Here is a 23,694-nt window from a genome sequence, read left to right on the forward strand (position 1 = left end):
AAAGTAACAAAAATATCAACGCCATAACATATCTGCCTGGCTCCAGGCTGTTTTTTTTTTTTCAAAGGATATGAGAGCACATGGACACATACACACACAAACACACACACACACACACACATGCATGCACGCACGCACAGACACACACATAAATAATGTGCACACATGCATGTACAAGTACACGTACACACACGGATGCATGCAAACACGCACACGCACACACACACACACACACACACACACACGTCCGCATACGCACACTATGAAGCCATATCCACATATATCATAAACCTGGAAAAATGAGGTGTTGCAGAAGTTGAAGTTGTTTTGGTATAAACCCTCCAGATATGTATGATTCAGATATTTTAATTATGAATCTAATTGAATGTCTTACTTATAATTACACAAGACAATTTTGTGCATCCACCATGTTGATGTAGTCAGGTTATTTTAAGCCATATCAACTGGCAGAAAGTGTTAGCTCCAGGTGTTGCTGCACTGTGGTTAACTATTTAAAACAGAAATAGACATAGGAGTTACTCTGCGCATCTCCAACATATACTACATGTCAGCTTTAAGTTTTTGTCAATTTTTTAACTTTAACAGTTACTCTGGCTAGTTGCCTCAGGAGGCATAAAGCCAGAGTTGTGGTGATTCCAGATACCACCAGAGGGGAGTTTGGTGGAGACACAAACCTCCTGGTGGGCTGAATTTCACTCCCTTAAGGATATCTGCCCTGTCAGTGACTGGAGATCAGTAAATGGTTCCACAGCAGACAGACTTCCAAACGTCCAAGCCTCAAGCACGTAGCCCTGAGGCCAAATGATGATTGGAAACAGATGAGAGAAAGAAAGAAATATAGGTGGGGCTCTTTGTGGCTCTTGTGAAACCCACATAGAATTGATTATGACATAAATTTTCAAGTGCATGTTTAAAAAATCAAGCAAATACCTTATGTAAGTCTGTTGAAAATATTTATTTTCCCAAGAACAGAAGATGTTTTGTTTAAAGACTCGAGAATCCCAGCTCTTTTTCTTTTGCGGGGATACAAACTCATGTATAGACCTGAGACTTTACATGCATGCTTTTTGTGTTTGTTCATAGTCATTCAAGAATGGGATTGGATTGCCTGCATAGCCCTCTAGCTCTTGTCTTCATTTTTGACAGTATTAAACAAATGGTCAGGAAGCCCATTACTCAAGAATGAAATAAAACTGTGTGCACAATAGTGGACATTTGTGTGTGTGTTCTTGAGCTACCCCTTCCTGCACCCTGCAGGTTTCTCTTGGGTTTCTTGTCACCCTATGTCTTTAAGGCGAGAGGTTGGGTGATAATTGAACGTACCCTGGCACTTTAACAAATGTATTGAAAGGGGGAATCGAAAAACCTGTTAATGAGATTTCCCTCCCCGGGCTGTGCTCAGGGTTATTATTCTTATAATTTTCTTAATCTAATGAGTTACTCAAAGTTTATTTTCAAATGTATTTCTCCTAATCACCCTATAGGGCACATGTTTTATGAGCCACTGTTCCTCAGTAGAACTTTAATTTACAATGAATTGGAGTAGGCCCCAATTAAGAATGAAGAATTTAGAGTATTTTCAACTAAACAAATGGTTGGAAATAATTTCATACCATGTGAACAATGGAACACCAATGGCCCTCAACCAAATGTGCACATCATTGTATTTGGGTTTGTTTACCTCGCAAGATGGCTTCTGGCATAGGGAATGGACCATGAAAATGGCTGCTCTCTTTTGCCCGCAGCACAGTATATAGATTGGAGTTTTTCATGTGGCAGTTAGGCTGCTGGGACATACACCCCAAGGGCTGTGCTTTCATTAAGGACAGTAGCTGGGGGCATTATTACACTGCTTCCTGTGGCCACTGACCTTCTTTTTACCGTGGGCTTGCAGCCACACCACATCTCTGCTGCACGGTCTCCCCGTCACTCCCAACAATGCCTTGGGGTTGTCACATGACTCAAGTGACTCCTGACCTTCCTGGCCTCCTGCAGCCCCTCCCCTCCTGTTGGCGAACGGGTTAGAATGATTACAGACAGCATAAGGGTCATATGTGCCCCCCCAAAATGGCGGCTATGTCCTTGGGCCTTTGAAGGAAGAATTTACTGAGCTGACAGTGTCAAAACATCATGTCAGAGACGGCCAACCCTATGTGTCATCTTAAAGCAGTAAAGCTGCAATATTATTCATGTGGAAAAACTTTGGGCAGTGAAACTAAGCAAACATCCATCATTTACTTCAATTCCACTAGAAGCAATAGTCACTGAGAGCAAATTAGTGATAGACGGGACATATACCTTGAGTTTGACCAAATACTGATCTGGGCTGCTTGAATGGGCGCAAGCTAGATAATAACAGTCCATCGTCACCAACCTCCCTGGGCTGTTTTGAAGCCATTTCTGCCGGGTTGTGGATAATTTTGGCCGTGAGACAAACTCTGCGAGAAGCAGCTATCGGTAGTATAAGATCCTCGGTGAGGGAGGCACTCATTGATCAGAAGCGGTACGGTGGACTCCAGGCATTGTAGTTTTGTGCTTGAAGTGTATAGACAAATGTCAATAAATATCACCCTGATCCCTTTAATTAATGGCTTCAAGCTAAATGTCCTGTGTTGCTGTTGTACCGAAATATAGACTGTAAATCATTCTCATCTTGCCTATCCACAATTAAGAACTAGTTCCAAAATGTTATCAGCACCAAATGCTCACACAGGACACGAAGGTAGGTTAAAATAATCATCTATGGGGTGGCCTGCCTGATTGGCGGATTGAGATATCAGACCAGTTCTCATCAGCACCCCCCATACTAATGCCTGCAGGCAAAACAATTTTGTCCTCCACTAGTAAGCAATTAGATTACATTCAAAAACACACACATTCACACACACAGTGCTTCCACACACTATATTCAACCGACGCAGCATTCTCTTTTCTTCACTATGACACTTGCTTCCTCCATATGTGTGAATTTGTGTTAGCACAAGGATGTGAGAGAACACACACACACACACACACACACACACACACACACACACACACACACACACACACACACACTCACACACAGTAACACATAAACCCACACCCACACACACACACCCACACATACACACACACACACCCACACACACGCACACACCCTGTAGGTATAAGGTTCCAGTTGGTATATCTCTGTCTCTAAGCCCCAGTTTGATGCCCTAGTCTCATGGTATCCAACCCCCACTCTTTCTGCATCCCCTCAGGCTTCTCTCTGTGTGTATGTGTGTAAAATGGCTACTGAACCAAGAGGGCATTGTTTCTCTCCACTGGGGTTTCATAATTGAACATTCACATTGATGCACTTATTCAGATGTGTACTAAAAGTAGAAGTAACCCTGCTCAGTCTTAAAGTATGCAACGTGAGGTGAAAGCTATAAATCTGACCCAAAATTTTTTGTAAGGTATCAAGCACATCATACTGAATATACATTTGCTGATGCACATGCAGCAGAAAATTATACTGATCAGATGTTTTTCACAGGATGTGCAAACTCAAGTCAAACTGCATCAGGTTGTGTGTCTCTTCAAGACATGTGTGAGGGAAGCAGGGAAAAGAAAAGACAGCGGGCAGCAGGGACAAACCCGTCATCTACTCAGATCACATCAGGTCTGTCGGGACACATTGGAGCACAGCGAGCCTGATGGGATATGCCCGCCAGGGGTGCGAAGAAGGCCAGATGACATACAGAAACAGGGGCAGGCAAATAAGGAAAGAAGAATAATGGATGGTGTATAATCTTCCTTTTAATGCACAATATGCTTCAACAACGTGCATGTCATTATGAATGTTAACCCTGACTAGATTATGCACTAATTATACAGTAACACCATAGCACCACACACATACACTTACCAACAGTCACACAATGAAGCATGCACGCACACTAAAATACATTCTCACTCCTCGCACACACACACACACACACACACACCGACAAACACGTACATGCATGTATGCTCAGTGTTATTGCCGTAAACATGTAGCCTGGATCTCACACCAGATAACCTACATCTTGAACAACATGGCACATATGCTAATGTGAAACGTGAAGGCAGGACTTTTATGAGTTGCACACGATGCATATGCTTCTGCGTGTGGGTAAATGCACAGACACGCTTGGGTACATATGTCCGCAGGGGGAAAATGGGAAATAGACACTTCTCTTCATGCCTGTTCTTTAATTGGGGCATTTATTGTTTTGTGGTGGTGTTTACTTCATTAAATTAAGGCACATTTCAGAAATGCAGCATGTTTCAAGGTTTATATAAGCAAAATTTTGCTTTCAGCCATTAAGTTGCAAATTAACATATCGTTATGACTGTGGGATATGCCAGTTGAAGATGCTTTTACATTTTCACACTAATCAACTTGACTTTAACATGTTGGATTTCAGTTTGATTTGCTTTCATCACAAATATTGTTTCCCCCCTAAGCTGTGTGTATCTGCTTATTTATTTGAGCAGAGTGTGTTGGTGTATTCGTGCCTCTGAACGAGTGTGCATTTGTGTGTTTCTCTTAGCTGTCCATAGCACCTTCATTTCAGCCAAACTGTTGTATTTCTTTGTAAATTTGGAGAGTTGTGTGATCGCTGTGTGTGTGTGTATGTGTGTGTGTGTGTGTGTGTGTGTGTGTGTGTGCATAAGTGTGAATGTGTGCATTTGTCTGCATGAAGAGGGGGGTGTTACAAGGACAAAATGAACTAATGTTGAATATTCTGTATTGGTTTTACAGTAATTCTTTTCTAATTCTTAGTTTATTCAATTTCATCTCCTTGAGGCTGGTAGGTATGGAAATTAGGTCTGTTCTTTTTTTGCCTGTGTAAATTGCAGCTATCACCTCAAGCCTTTTGAACAAGATTACCCAGATGGCCTTGCGTGGTGCGCCTGAAGTTTTATTTTCCTTCTTTGCCTGCTTTTCCTTCTTTGCTGTAGGGGGAAGGAGAGGGAACTGCCTTCTGAAGGCTCTGGGCGAGGCCAGGAGGCTGCAGCTGTGGCAAAGAGAGATCTGGGGGAAGAAGAAGAAGACTGAGTTGGGGAGGGACAGCTGGGGGGCAAATAAGACTGGTGTAGGGGGCGTTGTTGTGTGTTGTGTGTTGTGCGCGTGCGTGTGTGTGTGTGTGCGAAAGGACGGTTGGGGGTGGGCACCAAATGCCAAAGCTGGGAATACCAGCTATTATGAACACTAGCCCCTACCTGGCCTGCCTGACCAGGGGACCAGAACAACCCTTGGAGAACTCAAAGAGGGGGCTGGTAGAGTAGGTGCACTCGAGATTGGAAAAAGGGAACATTTGACAGCGGTGCACACATGAACACATGTTTTGAATAAGGTGTTACTGCTGTGTGTCTGTCTCTCAGTCTAAACAGCATTACTACATCACCAGTCAAATTAGCTATACTTACAGTTCAAAAAGCAGGAATCACACCCTTAAATGCCAGGATTTGGTGAAAAGCATGATAAATAGCAACCTACTGCCCAGGTGATTATTGTTGTGCAAGTGGTGGGATTTGTCATTGGGTTTCCACTCAGCGTGCCCTGGACATAATCTGCTGCTGGTTTTCTGCCGGGAGGAAGAATATGATTTTAATACATTAAGTTGGTGCAGAGATAGGGAATTATGCAGACTTAAAGTGTTCACCTGTTTATTATTCTAACAAGCGACAGCCTCCATCCACACTAATCTCCAAAAGAACACACCCAACTACTAGATTTTCTGATCTTGGCTTGGAGGCAACAGTCAAAGGAGATTCTCACCTGAGATATGTTGAGAAGAGAAATGGGAGGAGAGGGGAGATCTGCATATAACACCTCAAATGTACTTGCAAAAATCACAATATTTGGGGCAAAAAGCTGCCCAGAGATGGCAGTCTTCTATTCTTTCTTGTAACGACTTGCACAACTCTTTCAAGTGAAATGTTATTGGTCGGAATTTTGATGTAATTGTTTAGGCTAGAAATTAAAGGGGAAAATGTGTCTGTCTGTCATGTTTAAGTGTGTTGTTGGATACTCTGATACTATTTGAGCACTATTTTCTTTGTCAGTGTTTGGCTGTCACTTTTTGTTTCCACTTTCCCTATTTGTTTGTTTTTTTTATCAAGGTTTTTGCATTCTTTACGATGAATCTTGTTCTTTTTTCATTTTTTTTAAATCTTGCTCTTATTTATTCTCATGGCTGAAGGTAGAATGTGGTGGTTGATGAGGGGCTGGAATGAACTGAGCCTTAGCCTTAGCCTAGGGGCTGGTGCATATCTTAGCATAAGTGATAGCCAACCTGAGGGCTAGAGCCTAGCTGAGAGAGCCCTCAGGACAGCAACTCTGACAGATCATGTATTTATAGGTCTGTTGAAAGACCTCTATTGTGTCCCACATAGCCTCAGAGCATGTCTGTCCTCTGTATTATAATAAAGCCAGTGGCCTTACCACTATGATGGATGGGTGGCCCTCGAATGGCAAACTCCAGAATCATTAGAGCAGTCCTAACATGCAGGTCTATCCATGTGAAAGGCTGGTGCAGGGAGGGGTGTGGATGTTGAGTAATACAGTACAATTGAGACCTTTTAATCAAGGCAAAGTATCCTTTATTAATTCTCAACAAAGAGAATGAGGAACGGAGAGAAAGAGAAAAAAAGGTAGACGGGAGGGGCAGGCCTGCTTTTTTGCCAAAGGATACATTTGCGAATTATCTTAGTTGCTTAAATCGCCCTGAAGGGTTTTTCAAAACGTGTTAGAGTATAGCACCTATAGCATATGCAGGTAGCTTCACTGGTCAGATTTCTTTGCTGCGGAAATTTCACCAGAGCCAGCATTCCTTCACAGGAGCGCACGGCCACAGCCACAGTGGACACCCATGATCAGTGAAAGTGGCATATGTGACAGGTGATTTTACTAACTAACTAAAATATGACAGAAAAAAAACAAAAACAAAACCTCATTGAATATGCACACATGCAGGCCAAAAAGAAAAAGACAGCTTGACTTGTCTGGGCCTTGAGCCTCACATGCAAAAGTGGTGTTTGAGCTGTTTCCCAATCTCATGTTCTTCTGTTACCTCTGGAGTAGAATATAAATGATAGCCTCTCAGTGTACAGTGCATGCCAAGGGGCCTGCAGCCACTGTAGTCCAGTCTAAAATTCCTCACTGCAAGCGCACCATAACTCAAGGCCCAACCTTTAAATAAACAATGGAAAGTGAGGCTTGTTGGGCAGAATTACCTAAAATCCACCACTTGGAGCACTGTCAAACATTACAAGCCAATCTCCACGGGTGGATCTGATGAAGTACGGTGTTCGCACAACTTTATATGTTGTGCTGCTTTATCAGATAACATGCCAAGTTTGCAGGGACAAAAAATGTACAAAGTGGAGGAAAATGTCCATGAAGAAAATCAGTTTATTCATAATGAGTCAATTAATGAATCCAAATATTTTGTGCTGGTAAAACACTACTTTTTCCGCAGTTGATTTTTGGTTTCTCCAAAACCATGCAGCAGGTTCATTGGAAAAATTGGGAAACTTTCCCAGATTTGCAAATGAGAGAGTGATAAGCTGTCCGTTTGAATTTGCGACAATGCAATTGGCCCGGCAAGCAGTCCAGGATGCGCCCTACCTCTCGCCTGAGTAGGAAAAGCAGTAGACAAGGGATGGATGGATGATGTTTCTTTAAAAGCTTTAATTGGGATTGAGAGCAAAGGTAATTATTGGATTGTGGATTGCAGTTACTGCATTTGGCAAGAATGCCTTTTTGAATATTGTTCAAGTATGTTAAAAACAGAAATAATACATGACGCCATCCTTTAAGTATATTTTTGTGAAAGAGAGAATCCTACGCTAAATACACTGCGGTGTCTTTTTGCAACTTGTTTTGCGACTTTTGCAAATCTGAATATTTAGAGGCAATGCCATTGCTTCATTCCCCAGACGTTTTATTGTTGCAACAAAGTGAACTATCCAGACTTTTCAAGCTTGGCTGAAACTTTGGAATCAAGGTCAGGATACCTTGGCTCCTATGGAGCAAATTCAAATGGTTGAAATTGCTAAGACTTAGTGCCCTTAAAAAAAGAAAAAGAAAAGAAAAAAAAGGTGATAGAACAGTATATGCCACACAGTAACTAACCAGATGTACACAGCCGCACAACCTATTACAGTTGCAGAACTGTGCCTTTCATTTTAATTTATAACCAGGCCTAAGCCGCTGTGACATATTATCCAACAAGAGAGTGTCCATTTGAGATATTATCCAGTGATTGTCTTTCTAAGAACATTGGAGGCCCCAAAGACTGTGAAGACATTCATCACAGAGATGGACTAATTTTTCCACTAGAAATAATGGCTGAAAATATGTAGCCATTATATCATAATAAAGGTATTTATGAGCCTTCAATCTCACAGCCTCACTATGAGATATCTTTGAAAATTTGAAATCAGTTCCCGAGGCTGTAGCAGGGGGAGGACAGGAGGGAGGGTGAGGAGAAGCGAGAGAGCGAGAGAGAGAAGGAGAAAGAGAGAGAAAGAGAGAGAGAGAGAGAGAGAGAGAGAGAGAAGAGAAAAAGAGAGAAATGGCATGGGAGAGATGTGGGAGTTATGTTTTGCTTTTTTGCCATGGGTTACATTTATAATTATCTCGCTGGCATAAAATGGCCGAGAGGCTTTTTCAATAAAGGTAGGAGGCATCTTCTGTGCAGAATATTACCTTCCGATCAACACAGAGTGAGAAAGAAGGCTGCAGATAGAAAAGGGTAACAACTTAGTATTTAGCAGAAAGTAGGTAACCAAATCAGTGTATCAGGACATTCATTAGGAACTGTCCCTGCTTTTTACTGTGCGGCAGAACTGAGCATCATGCAGACTGATGATCTGAGGATGAGGTGAAGTGAGTCTTTCCAGCGACCTTCACTTGTGGTGAGTAAGCAGGGCCTGGGGAGCGAGGAAAAGATGGCCACAGCCACTTTCTCCAGGCCCTGCTCTGCCTTTTGATGACTTGAAATAATCACAAGAGAGAAAGTGAGTGAGAGAGACATGATCACAGACACACCAGAAAGGAGAGGAGGCTCTCAAATTGCTTTATTCTCCTCCAATCCTGTCCTCTAACATACTGGAAGTCAGTCTCTTAATACCATTCATCTTTTCTCCAACAGGCAATGTCCAAAAGAGGAGGATATCGCTAATTCCTTTTCAAGTTTGTGAGAATCCAGGAAATGAGGGGAGATAGCACTGGACAGGGTCTCATTATACTCTAGCTTCCCCACAGGTAACAAACTTTAAAAACACATGGGGTGGACAAAAAATACTTGGGAATTTCAACCAATGTACATGTAAGAATTGAATAGACACATGTTATGTACGTTCATGAATTGTTGATACGATGCAAAACGATCTCTTTTAGCCTATTGTTGCTTTAGTGAGCCGTGTCAATCAAACGCGTACGATGAAGGTGAACCCACAGCAATTGGTGAGTATAGCCTATAAATCCGCTGCATTTCCAGTGGTCAAAGATCAACCACTACCAGTTAACTAGCTGTTGACTGCAACTGAATCTTTTGAGCGGCAACCCCTTCCAGGCCAGCGGGCTCTGCAGTAGCACCAGGTGTTTATCCAGCCCCAATAGGACGGAATTAAAACTGTGCACCTGGGTGACAGATTTCTGCTCTGTTTCCAGAGAGGCTTGCCACAGCTGTTGGCAGCTTCTCATCCACTAATTCTGGTTGAATCATTAAAAATTTGAAAGGAAAACGCAAAAGGAAGACAAATAGCACACCTTGTCAAATTCTGCAGGTAATTGTGATTCAAATGACAAAGTTCAATGGACTACAAACTAGCTGGTCTGTGTTCAGGCGCTTTTCATTTAATGTCACAACACTTTTAGAGGAGTTATTTGTCTTTGTTGATGTCTTTGAAATACTTTTGTCTCGGGTTTACGTTACAATATCCTGAAAGATTTTTCTCGATTGGAAAGATGTTTTACGTAATAAACTCCATTTAATAGGTCACTTGTTTTTTTTTTTTTTTTTAATTTGCAGTAGTGCACAACTTGAACCGAAACCCAAAAGAGTGAATGTAAAACTTTCATATAATCATTATTTTTATTTAGAATACAGCTTAAAAAGGACAAGTCAACTTCAACCACAGCTCACTCTGAATATCTGTATAAACTTTAAACAAATTCCAAAATTGTAATTGCATGACTGAAGCAAAGCGATGCTGTGCACCACTCACTGTTGTATCTCTTGCTTATGAGAATAACAGTCAGTCAAAAGGAATCTAGGCCAAAGAGGGCTGAAAGGGAGACATATAGCATAAACTGTAGATAGCCAAAGAAAGTGGAGATTCTGCCAAAGGGATGAAGACAAGACGACAGGGCTCCATGTGAGATTTCACTTTGGATGTTGGCCCTGCAGGGATATGTGGAAGCACAACTGACAGGACTTGCGTGGAGAAGTCGACTCCATTCAGTATAACTAAGTAAATAATGCCCCATGTAGTTAGTGATGCACCAGCATAAATCCTCTAAAGTACCGTAATGTCTTGGTAAAGTTGACACACCTTTAAGTTGTAAAGAGACAAAAGTGTTGATACCATAAATTGTGTTGGAGTGTATGAAAGGGGCTTCAGATGAAAGTCCGGCATTATTCGGGAAATGTGAAAGCAGTGCTGACAGTAATGTAAACACAGTGAATAGACAGCACCACAACTTTAGTTGAAATTTATTTCACTCTTTTTGCTACATTCCTCTTTTCTCAAATCTAGGGAGCGTAGGTGGGTCAGTCATCTTAGAAATACTTTATATCTGACTTCATATCATATGTGCTACAAATAAAACTGGTCTTGGAATTGGGTAGAACAAGCATTTATCTGTTCAGTCATGTCTCAGGCAACAAATGTAAAAAAATTGATGTAAAAAAACACCAACACATATACAATGAAAAATTTACAGGTAATGACTCAGGGGAATATTATGATCCAATTGTATAATCATTAAGGTAGCACATGGGGACTAAGTACTTCATACTCCCCAATGAGGCAAATGGTATGACATAATAATTTATTAAATTATTTTTTTTTTTACATCGTATAGAATGGTCTTTCATGTTAAATTTTGATGATATTGATTCCAGCTATATCTTATGGCATAATAAAAAATTCCATTAAAGTACAAAACACTTCATTGGTATCACAATATTCAACATCAGGTTAATGGTGAAAAAAGATGCATTGCTGAAACTAAGTGTTTATGACAAGTGAGACATTCTGTACTGTAAGCAACACATTAGTGACCTTTATACAGTGAGGCATAAAAACAGACTTAGCCAATTTGCCAGTGAGACATCAAAATCAAATCACTGGTGATAAGTTACTGTATGTAATGCACTACATCAGCAAATAAAGCCTTTTTAATTTTCAATGGGGAACATATAAATCATATTCAACCTAATGTAGGCTCCAAGTTTTAAAACAAACTTAATTTGGGGATCCAGCATATATAAATCTTTTTTTCACTTTTTTCCTTTTTTTTTCTTTTTTTTTTTTTAACGGGGGGCTAGACAATCACAAATGTCTTTGCAATCTCAACCTCATCAAATGCCTTGTGTCTTCTCATGGCAGAAAAATCTCCTGTTGCACCTCAGTTTTATTCTCTAGATGGTTCTCAAGTTTAAGAAAACAAAAATATCAACAAAAGGAACAAAGAAAAACAGAGTCCACAGAGCTCTGCAGCACAAGAAAGTCTATCACCTCCTACTGGCAAGGAGGTCTCTAGTCTAGCTGCTCTTGCTTTATTCTATTTGAATTGGGTCCTCGCTGACTTGTCCTCCTTAGTTCCCTCCTCAGAACATATTCGCTGAACTGGGATGAGTCTACGCCTCCCCCACAGGAGCCAGCGATCTCGAAGCCTCGTTGTTGCAGACGCTCTAAAACCTGTAAAGAAACATTAAGATGTTATTTCAGGAAGTCTTGCGTGGAGAAAAATGCAACGTAAGCACTTTTTTTTAGCATTCCGGTGACACCAGCGGCACTTAGATGACTACTTTGAGCCGGACTTTCATTCATTTCCTTCTGAAACATTAATGCCGCGTCTACCTTTTGTTTACTACTAGAATACATATTATTTTGAGAATTCTCAGACTCTCTCAGGTACCAGCTGTGTGGTTAGTTAGTGCTAAGTCTAGCATTGAAAACAGCTTTGGGAGTGAGCAGAAATAATTCTGTGATGTGAATTTAGATGAGAGTTTCACTAAACCGATTCTCTTGCTTTGTCTCGCGCCTTATTTTTCCATTGTTTTCTAATGTATGTTTGAGTTTGACAACCTCTGTATGCATTTGCATGTGTATGTCTATGTGTAGCTCATCCTGATCTACCAGCCTTGCAGACATCTACAGACATGCCCAGGGGGCCTGTAGGATCACATTCCATTGAAGAGGCCCCAGGGAGTAGTGTGGCTTTCTCTTTGCCACTTGGCTCAATGTAGGCTGCTCAGCAACCCCCCCCCCCATCCACCCCCCCACCCCCCCACCCTCAGCCCCCAGGCTCAAGCCTCCGCCAAGACTACAAAGGTCCTCCTTCTGCTGGCAGCTCACTCTGCCCCCCTTCCTTTTCTCAAAACCCCCGCCCTGCCTCCATTAGCTGCAGATACAGCATCCACCGCCGGCGTGCTTTAATAACCAAACAGGATTATAGGCCCAGCCTGGGGACAACCTGCCAGGGAGCATGCTCACTCTCTTCGACTCATACACTTCAGAGACAGGTTTGTTTGTGTGTTTTGGGGAAGGAGGTTTGATGTCCTCAGCTGAGGACACAGTCCAAATCATTGTGAAATCTTTTCACATATGCATCTCTTGATTCATTTATGGATGTGAATCTGAGGGTTTTATCATCAAGAAGTCAGAGGAATATCAAAGAGATGCAATATTTGGAAATTCTTGCTTAATATGGATCTAATTAGGCACAAAGATTTTTTTTGAAAGTCTCTTGAAAGTATGACAATGCTTTTAAGCAATTTCGCCATAGGAGGGGATTTAAAACTAATGGCAATCAAAGGTTTCTTTGCAAATTAGTGACATGTAATTTTTATGTTGTCTTGGAGTAGTTACAGTTTCGCTACATCAAATATAGATAGATGTAAAACATTTGGAAATGTGAAAACAAGTCCCTTCAAAAGTGTTCACTGAATCTTGCTGCCAGCTATTTGCCTTCAGCTATAGCTGAAGGTAGGCAGTCTCACATTCCAGGAAGTTTACAGTTCAGTCTCATGCTGTTCCCTTTTTTGAGCGGATTCTCAAAAATTCACGTTTTATGATTGTTAGTTATTGGCATCGTTTGTCACGTAGAGGGCAACTCGATGAGATATGAAGGAAGGACGACTAAAGTGAGCAATGCAAAAGAAGAGACTATATGACCATCTGCAAGCTCCTGAGCACCAGCAGAAAACAAGTCAGATCACGGGAAAGTGAAAACGGCGGTCGACTTGTGTAGCGATTACTTGTTAAATGGACGCTTTGATAAATTCATCAAAGAACACATTTTTCTGCAAGGCTATTTTTTACTATTTGATTGGATTAGAAAAAAAGATAAGATTCTGCAATCAGACATCAATTAACTTCGAACCGAGATTAAAGAGGACCTAAGTGAAAGAATCGTTACCTGGACCTTACATAGCTGAGGGTTTTCAAACACAACAATATGCAGACAGAGAGAAGTTGTGTTTACCTGGACAGAGTTGAGGTGGCAGTAACCATTGAGTGGGAAGCGGATGACATGTGTGGAGTCATGGTTCCACCCAGCATTGACGGAGTTGCACATTACATCACCGATTTCCGGAAACACGTCTTCTATCAGGGCCTTGTCACCGCTCAGTGTGATTCTCTCGCCCAGGTCAGGTGCAACACGCACCACCAAGCACTCACATGGCCGTGACACGCGGCCTAGCTCCTGGTCCTGACGCCAGCGCTCAAGCTCATTAAGCATGGGCTGCAGCTGGAAGTATCGTGCCTCCTCGTAAAGTAGACTATAGTCCTAGGAAAAAGGAGGATGGACTTTTAGCATCTTCAACTACAAGACAGAAACAGTCGAATTAAATGACTCGAGACCTCAATCATTTTCTCTATTATTGATTTCGTCATTGAAAATCAAATAAACATATTCATTTCTCCAAAGTAAAACGCAGGGGTTCAATTGAGGTATCATCCACACGTGCTATAATGTACGCAATATAATTTAGGCAAAGACAGCTTCTTGTTATACAAACGTTAACATTTGTCTTCCAATGTCCTTTGAATTAGAAATTGCTATCTAAATGCATCTTGCAGAAATGGTGAGTTGTGTGACATGTGGTGACATGCCTGCATGGCTCCTTTTCATGCAATTGTTCTCCAAAGATGTTCCATAAAAATTATTTTGAAAAAGGGGGGAAAAAAAGAAAACATAAAACCATTGTTCTATATCATTCAGGAACAATGATAAAAGATACAGAATAGAGGAGATGTTGTGTGACATGTAGCACAGGGTTGCATGGGGGTAGAAGAATAGATCTTTTCGCTGGAGGACTGTAGGACCTAATTTGCACCACATCCAAGTTTTCTCATGCTTCTCTCCAAATCTACAAAATGTGAATGTGGCCTAAGCCTGAACTTGAGCCTGTCTTTGGTCTTTGCTTATTTTAGCTGACATACTTTCCACTGATTGAGTCACACTGTGGATATTCTATCAGATAATGTGGTTATTTGTTTTGTCCCAGGGCAAGTTAAGTAATTACTGACTAAATGGCACATAAGGGTAAAATGAAGGGAATACTAATAGGTCACATATATTGAAACTCACCCTGAATGGACACTTGAGAAGAGAACATAGACCACTGCAAAACTTTAGCGCAAAGATTGTGTTCATGAGCACCAAAGTCGGTATACTTCTGTCTGTGTGCAAGCTCAATGTTGTTCCCACATACCTTCACATAATCTTTGGCCTTTAATAGCTTAAATTGCACATTCCGTCTTCAAGATTAGATGCACTGTAATATAATTCCCTTGTGAGCTTTCTCTGGATTATCCCTGCCATTTAGTCTCAAGCATGGGAACCCTTTTTAGCCAATCAAGGAATGACGACCAAGGAAATCCCAGCCCCTTTACATTCATTGTGTGTGTACCAAGTTTACGGACTGCTGACTGAGCCGGTAGACGAGCCTATGCGGTTTTTGAAATGGACATCCGCTTACTTTGAAGTCGTCTGGGATGAGCAGCTTGGACGTCCTGAGGAAGTTGAGGATGTAGCGGAACATGTGTCCATCCCTGTCAATGAAGTAGTGCTGCTTCAGGCTGTCCAGAACTATGGGCTCTGTGCCATCAAAGAGACGACCAATTCTGCCCACAGAGAGAGGAAAAGTGGCACATTAGGCAGGAAGCCAGGCAAGGAGGGTAAAGCCTTTTTACATAAACAGTCTTTTTTTCCCTCAAAACTTTACACGAAACGTGCATAACGGTGTTTAATGCATCACTTTTTTAAAGTGCTGTTTCCTAGCAGAGAGTTGCTAATGAATGGGCTTTTATGGCTAGGAAAATTATGCCTTCACGCAAACATGCACAGATTACTGATTTAAATTCAAGGAAGACAGAAGAAGGTGGTTTGGAGAGGTCAGAGCCAGCTGGTAGTTCATTGCTTGAGGCTGTAACCCGGAGGTCTGAGCTCACGGCGACAGTGTGGCCTCCCAGTCTCCAGATGGCCCCATGCCCTTTGGCCCTTTACTGCTGTTGTGACATCTGTCAAAATAACCAAGTTGCTTTTGTCTACACTCTGCTTTTTGCACTTCAAGAGCCTCTTAAATATTGTTTGCAGAAACACCTCACAAAGAGATACTCTGCAAAACTAATTGCTACCATTTCCCTCTGGACAATTATTCCATCAAGCACAGCCACGAGATATTTTTGAAAGTGATAGCAGACAGATAGCAAATAAAGACGGATGAAAATTGGACGACTAAAGACACGTGTAGCTTAAACAGAATATACTCCATGTCCCGAAGTTAATCAGCCACGGTTTACATCCTCTTTACATGAAAATTCAGCATGGGCCAAAAAGCACACATTTTACTGCTGCAAAATTAAACAATGAATGAATGGAGAAGACTCACCTGGATTCTGGGAATTTTGTTAAGGTGGCCAAACTGCTGGTGTACATGTGTCCGCCCACATCAATGTGCACAGGGGCGTTGGATTTGGTGAGCTGTGCAGGTGTTGGGATCCCCTGGTTACTCAAGGGGGACACTGGTGATCGTGTAATCATGGGCCTGGACATGCTGGAGCGACTATCCTGTTAGAGGGAACACATAACAGAAAATATTATGAACCAGGTGAGTAACACTGAGAGGAAGGCATACCGATATCCGAATTTATTCTGCACAATGATGGGCCATAAGGAATGAAAACAACACACACACGAACCACATTTTTAATGTGATGCACCAATAAAACAGATTTAAATTGTTACACAATTTACACTCAACTGAGTGGGACTTTTCTGTGCAAGTTACTGTAGCCTGACCTTGACCTGAATGTTGCCACGGTCCACAAACCCTAATTCCTTCAGGCCATAATCTTCAAAACCAAATTAATTTGGAGCATCAAACTCAGGGTCTTGGCAATCAACTGTAATAGATGGTGCAATACTGCAATAAGATAGGGAGACGCTGTCTCTGTTAATCTACAAAGACCATTAACAGGCAATTTCTGTTGAGCCCTCAGAAGAACGAGGCAGCCCCCTCTCCACGAAAAAAGGAAAAAAGTTTCAAAGCTGAAGTAAAGATGATTGAAAAATACTTCAGTGTGTTATAGTCATACAACAGTAACGGTTATTTAAAGGGGTTAGATTAAGCAGGCGTCTAAAATAGCTGTAAATGCAACAAAGAGAGCTAAAAGGGGGGACTGTGCGTGCGCAATATTCAAATATCATGTGTATGTGCGCACTCCACATTTAAGGACCGCAGGAAGACAATCTATCCAAACACCGCATTAAACAAACAAACAAAAAAAAATGTATATATATATATATATCCATCTATACCTCTGTTCCCCCCCCCCCTCTCGCGTGTCCTGCACAAGTGATAACGCGATCAGTATTTTGTTGGTTTTTTTTTTTTTTCTTTTCTTTTCAGACATGATCGGACTTTACGCGTTTACCTGCGCTGGCATCACTGTGGTTGGAGAGGAATTCACCGAGTGGTCATTTTGCTTGAGAGATGCTGCTGGAACAGGCTCTCCTCTCACTGCGAACATCAGTGAGTTCTCCCTGCACTCCGCCGCCCGGATCGGGAGCCGTTTCAGGGAAGCGTGCACCGACTCATCCACGGAACTGATTGGACGCGGTCGCTTTCTCGCTTTCTGATGCGTTAAGTCCATGATATCCGTTTCGTCCATTGCGACGCAGACTTTAACGTTACGAGATTGGATTCGGTCGGCTTTTTCCAACACACCTGCCAAACGTGAAGAGGCGTTACAAGGGGGCGAGCGTGCACCGGGCGAGGAGCGGCGCCGTGGCTGTCGCACGGAGCAGCTTCTTTGCAATGGCTGGGAGAAGTCAAAGCCCCCGACAACATTAGCATTGTAGCGCCCGGGGCTCTTTTGGGCTTTCTGGGCTGTCGCTGTTTCAGTGGCAGGTATGTGTCGCATTTTCCGAATTAGATCATAAAAAAAAAATAATAAATCCTGTTTTACGGGGTGTTGCCTTGCTTATATTGCAAGTGGGGTCAACACACACAAACATGCGGACGTCCCACAGTTGGCCTTTGCCCTTTTGGAGCAGTGTTTCTGCCCCTCCTCACGCTCCTCCTGATGTTGCTGCTCATTGTACAGCATCAGCAGCATTTTTTTTTCCCCCCTCTCCCACCTCTTTCACCTACAACAGCCCACAAACAGTGACCTTTAATACCCAGAATATCCAGAGAAAAAAAAAAACAAGCAAACCACCAAACTAATAAGCATCAAACTGACCACTTCTAATTGAGGTCAAAAGACTATTTTCAACTTCCTAAAGGGGAAAAGAAACATATGAAGTCAATCACAGTCCTCGGTGAGCGTGTCGGTGTGTGAAAAAGCAAGAAATATTAATCATCGGCTCGGGTCAACCCCCACCCCCCCTTTAAGTTGAAAAATGACACCACAAAAATGAGATAAAGTGCCGCCCTAGAATAAAACCAGACGGCAGCGGTGTCCGTTCAAAGCACAGCCGAAGCACTTCTGTCTGTTTCATAGAAAATGCAGGGAATTCACAAATTTTAATAACATTCAGATTAAAATTAATTAGTTCAACCACCGGCCTTAAAACATCCACATTCCTGCTTCTTATTGGCAGTATGAGTTTCACACCTAGATACCCAATTAGCAATTAAGCTTGCCTTTGAGTGCAGGCCTCCAATGTGGTGTGTGATCCTGTTCTGATTTGCATGCCGTTTGTGCACGCGGTGATAAGCACAGGCAGCCATACACAGTTTTAAAATTCAACTCCAGAATCCCTCGCAGAAGGCAAAGGGACCTGCGGGGCAAAAGAGAGAGAAATCACATGGCTGCTCTTCAAAAGGGGACCTGTGTAAGGCAGCCGGCAAAGTGCGTGGGATCACACTCAGAATGCAGGTAATTTGTTCCCTGACTAATTTGTGGAGATGGTGGTGTGTGTGTGTGTGTGTGTGTGTTTGAGTGCGAGAGCAAGTGTGTGCCTGTGGAGAGTAAGTTCTGAAAACAGCTTGGTGGAATTGGATTTCCTCAAAGCCTTGTCATCGCAAAGGTGGATTGAGTGTAAAATCTGTAAGGCATTATGGAAAATAGCGGGGAAGAGAGAGTGAAAGAGAACAGGCAGTCGGGTGGGTAGGTGGGAGCTAGAAGTGAGCTGAGAGTCGTGGGAAAGTGCTCTTATATCGCAGTATTATTTTGAGTCGGTGGAAGTGAAGATACAGGAGTTGTGGACCTGTGGCGTTGGTTGGAAAATATTCTGGGTATGTCTCAGCCACATCCAATCAATTTCAGATACATCCCAGAATGATTAAATGCAAGAAAATGAAGTTATCAAAAGTCTGTTGCTACTTTTCTGCTTACAGAATTCAAGTAGTTTTATACACCTTCAAAACACACGAGAATATCTCATGAATGTCACACACGTACTCAAATTTGTTAGATTCTAACACACGATACAGATTTTTTTACCCCATGCCAGGATCCTGTTTTTTTTTTGGGGGGGGGGGAACACGCAGGGGGTAAAGATAAGTAGAAATTACATGCAATTAGGACTTCTGATGTTTGGCAGACATGTGAGTACATGAAAAACATGTCTCAGGACTTACAACCTTCAAATCTCAAGCAAGTTTCAAATCAAATCATTAAAGTAGAGTCTTAAAGTTCAAGTAAGTCCAAAGTCAAGATACGCGGTTTATTCCAATTTACAATTTTAAAGTCTTCTCCATTTTCATGATGATAAACAAATTATGGTTTGAAAGCAGACGCTTGAGTTGAGCATGTGACTTCAAATGCTGTTCAGGCCCCATCATGGACTGGTGGAACTTCTGAGTTTTACACAGTTTTACATAGACTCTAAATTCTAGCAAAACAAAATATTTTAAGAGTGGGGAACAAACAAGTGTTTTTTATTCCACATGTATTTCAATTTATGGACAACTGTATTAATAGCACCAATCTGAACTCCATATGAGAGAAATCTGAAGAAGACCCTCTGCTCAGTTTGCCTCAAAATTGCTTAGTTTTGGTGTGTCAAATGTTCAAATGTGTTTTGTACCCAACTGCTGCAGTACGCGATAGCGTCCGAGGAGAAAGTTACATTTCAGTTTGAAAACCATTATCTATATTCTGCTTTCGGTAATAAAACATCAAAGATACAGCGATAGTCTTTGCAGATTGAACATAGTTGGTTCACAGTTTATTTTGAATGCTTTTCTGTTTTCAGATCTCACACTGCTAGAAATGTGTTCAAAATATTGAGGTTAATCTGCCCAACTTTACCTACTTTGCTTGTCCTTTTAAATGTTTTTATACTGGGTGCATTCTGAAATTCACAGACAATATTTTTGACCATGTATTATGCAACGTATGGCATTTTTCTTCTCCAACATACATCGTACCCCCTATTAGCCCAGCAAATGTTACTTTTTGGTCATATGCACTTGTGTCACAGTGACGTTTCGAAGGTCTCAGAGTTAAAGTCCTCACAAAAGCATGAAGGACAGAGAGAAAAGTGATCTATACAAGCTCAGGTACCAGGATACACTCCGCGCCCCAAAATTTCTGAGCTTTTTTTCCCCCGAAACAAGCCAAAACGTACGTGCTTGGGGAAACGGTCCGTTCACCCCGTGTGTGTAATTTTGTTATTCCGCAGTATTCAAGAATTCATAAACAAACCCAAAACAGGCACAGGGCATCAAAGCCTGGCCTGCCAAGGCTTCTCCGGTTACTCCTGTTTTCTACCGTTAGACTGAAATCTTTGAGTGACTGGCCCCAAACCTATTCCTTTACATCTCGTGGAACAAACATTATTTCTCCTTAGGAAAGCCACGGCAAAAAGTTTACCCTTTAATACTGCGTAACATTGGAGAGGAGTACCTGTGTGCCATTGCAATAATCAAAGGGCGAGTGGGACCAACATCAGCAGCTTTTAATTTTCTATCCCACAATGCAGCTCTTCGGTGTTTCGACATATCACACAAGACACAATTAGCATTTCAGATCACAGCATTAACATTCTGTTCGAGTCAGGCAGACTGGTATTTACATAATCTGGATGGGTTGTCTCTGCTTTGTTGCCCATGGCCATTTGTTTCAAATGTCCACACACAGACAACTACAGACAGAACTTCAGTCACCGCCAGCTGTGTGTATGTATGTATGTATGTGTGTGTGTGTGTGTGTGTGTGGAGGGGGGGATCTCAAGAGGGGTGAGGCTTTCCTAAAATCATAACCTGGTTGAATTCCAGGGGCTATTTAGTTTGTATTACTTTTCATGTATATATTCTGTAGCACTGAAACGTCAATGCTCATATCTCCATGGCGATATCCCACTAGTTTGGTAATGTTAATATATAATCACCAGTAACATTTTTTTTTCTTCAATCATGTTCAATTCTATCAGATTTGCTTGTGTTGAAATTATTTTAAGAACATATATTTTCATGGCAACTTTGGTTCACTCCAATTCTTAAATAAAGCCTGTAAGCATAAGAAATTGATGACTTTGTCAATTGAGATTAAAATAAGCTGAAATGTGTCCCGTGCTATTAAACAAATCAAAAGAAAAGGGAGTGTAAAAGTTAGAGGGGAAGATAAAAATAACCACACTGGCCTGAACCTGAACCGAGAATCAAATCACCTTGAACCACCAGAAAGCTAGTTTAAAAAAAGAAAGAAAGAAAAGCAAAGAAATTAGCTTTAATATTATATCACTGAACAAAGAAACATTTTATGAGACATTAAATAAACCCTAGTTTAAACTTATTCCGTGTTTATAAATTGACATCCACGAGGCAAAAAACTGCCAGATTGATTCTCCGATATTTATCAATCAGCAGCTTGAAGAAATCCAAACAACATCCCAGATATGATTTAGTCAGTAGCTCACTGCCCGAGTCAGAAAATTAACTACAAAAGCATCCTTTCTTTCAAAGAATCCTCTTCTAACTTGACACTGATTTTACAGTTTGCCAAACGTCATGTGGACCAGTTGCCCCTCTGAAACTCTTTGCACAAGATCAGTTTGTCAATGTATTTTGCTAAAAAGCGGTTGTTCTGGATGCTGTGCGGCTTTGTTACAGCGCCATCAAGCGTTCGGCATCGGGATCGTCTTATGTGGCTTGAATTACCCTCCAAAACTACTGAAACTGGCAAGACTTTACATACGAAACGTGGGATCACCACTTTCTGTTTAACTTTCTTTTTAATCAGCAGAATCAGATGTGGACTTATTCGTAATTTGGTAAATAATCCGTGTGTTGCGTTAAAGGGATGTAACAAATAAAAACAAGTTTAACTTTTATGTAAACTTCAACATCCGGTGATGATGTTTTTTTTTTAGATTGTTTTTACTCTTATTATTTATTTTTATTATTTTTTTTTTTTTACATATGGTCCCAGGCAAAAATGGCTCGGGCTATTAGTGGATAAACTACAGTAGCAGAATCGCAGTAAGACCTGGAAGTCAAATTTTACGCACAGTGCGACTGGAGTGCTGCTGTGAGAGAGAAGATAGAAGGACAAAGTAAAGTCTTAAAAAAAGAAAGAAAGGGAAATCATTTTTTACTTTGTTAACAGAGAGACGTTGATACGGATTCTGCACTGACGCATGTAAAAGGTACATCCTGTCTCACAGAACGAGCAAAACGCCTCGGGCGAAATTACTCCACAATGGCGTCTTTCATGGGAAGATCTGGGGCAGCCAGGAAATAGAATTGTTTCACGTAAACAGCTTCAACAAAAACCTTCGTGAAAACGACAAACGTCGCTCGAGTAAGTTATGAGCAAGTTCCACCGCCGATCGACGGCGACGCCGATCGGTTTTGGGTTGGAAACTGAAACGCGCCAGGAGCGAATTCACGCGGCGGTTAACTAGAGTGTGTGCTCGACAAATTTTCGATAGAATCTGATTTTCGTTGAAATAAAAGCCACAACGCCCCGTATATGATAGCTGCGCCAACACAATGGTACAGTTACCGAGGCACAATAGCCAGGAAGTGGTTAAATATTTTTTTTTTAAGAACTGTACCACTTGAATCGCTTGGCACATGCGTAAAAGCTGCTGCGCCTCAATGTCCCAGTCCATTCAGCCTAGGAAAATAATGGGAAACCAAATAAATCTCCGCTTACCTGAAACATAGAGCGGCATAAAGTATCTTTTTGAGCACCTTTCCCCTCCGTTTTGGCCCACGACCTGCCTCTCTTCCTACGCCAGTGAGAAATGCAATAGCTTGGCTAAGGTAGACTGAACAAAATACAGAGAATACTTGCTCCGGGGCTTTGAAACCCCTCAAGGCAAAGATCAGGATACAATTAGCTCATGTCTCTGCCCCAGTCTAAACCACCCCGCAGAATAAAACTCAGAGCAAAGAAAGAGATCACAGCAGCTGTGCCTCAGTCTTTGTTGAGTTTATGTTTTCATAAAATCAAATAAAGAAACCTCTTTTTTTTTTAACATGAATTTAAAACACCCTCACTCCTCCTGCCTCCAACTTGCCCATTGCCTCCCTCTTGCAGAGAAGCTGATTTTAATCGTTCTGATTAGTTTTGATGTAACGTTCCCTCGGGTGATTTCTACAAATGGATGGAGTGTTTTTTTTTTTGCCAGAGAGGAAAAGCAGCAGATGATGATAATTATATAGATTGTTGGCTCTTTGATTTCCTCCCTTCTCAACAAACATCTAACCCGTTTTAAACAAACCACACGCCCTATGTTCATCAGGCAACTTGTTGATTAACCGGGATAAACTTATTAAATGAACGGAATGTGGTTAATGAAATTCTTACTGTGTAGTTTCTAATCTATAATCTTTTCAGCCCTCCTTCCTCCCTTTGGACAACCTCCAAATGACGTAGTTGTATAAATAAGCACTTGCAGCCTCCCTTGCCCCAATCAAGTCTGAATCAGTGCCCCAGGGTGATGTGCGAGCTCAT

The 23,694-nt window shown here is 41.6% G+C and overlaps 1 protein-coding gene across 2 annotated transcripts; it reads right to left on the reverse strand.

Moving 5' to 3' along the window:
* Positions 1-10,741: 10,741 nt before the first annotated feature.
* kctd1 (potassium channel tetramerization domain containing 1) lies at positions 10,742-23,239 on the reverse strand. Of its 2 annotated transcripts, XM_086173042.1 has the most exons (6): positions 22,891-23,239; positions 17,215-17,507; positions 16,170-16,348; positions 15,258-15,402; positions 13,757-14,062; positions 10,742-11,967 (listed from the first exon to the last, which is right to left on the reverse strand). In XM_086173042.1, exons 1-6 carry the CDS (start codon positions 22,907-22,909, stop codon positions 11,806-11,808), a joined length of 1,104 nt encoding a protein of 367 aa, XP_086029168.1. In that variant the 5' UTR covers positions 22,910-23,239; the 3' UTR covers positions 10,742-11,805. The 2 variants fall into 2 exon arrangements, with proteins under 2 accessions (XP_086029168.1, XP_086029169.1); XM_086173043.1 differs by lacking the exon at positions 17,215-17,507 and having other exon boundaries at positions 22,891-23,234.
* Between the last annotated feature and the right edge of the window lie 455 nt (positions 23,240-23,694).

The sequence above is a fragment of the Fistularia commersonii genome, chromosome 25 (genome assembly GCF_037954325.1).
Source record: "Fistularia commersonii isolate RoL2024-O1a breed Wild chromosome 25, RoL_Fcom_v1.0, whole genome shotgun sequence".
NCBI classification, from domain to species: domain Eukaryota; kingdom Metazoa; phylum Chordata; class Actinopteri; order Syngnathiformes; family Fistulariidae; genus Fistularia; species Fistularia commersonii.

What these genes read in the sequence shown, in the direction of transcription:
- kctd1 (XM_086173042.1), bottom strand. An exon ending in CCACAGTGATGCCAGCGCAG is followed by an intron (nt 16,349 to 17,214) that starts GTAAACGCGTAA and finishes TCCCTCTAACAG; the next exon opens with GATAGTCGCTCCAGCATGTC. An exon ending in ACAAAATTCCCAGAATCCAG is followed by an intron (nt 15,403 to 16,169) that starts GTGAGTCTTCTC and finishes CTCTGTGGGCAG; the next exon opens with AATTGGTCGTCTCTTTGATG.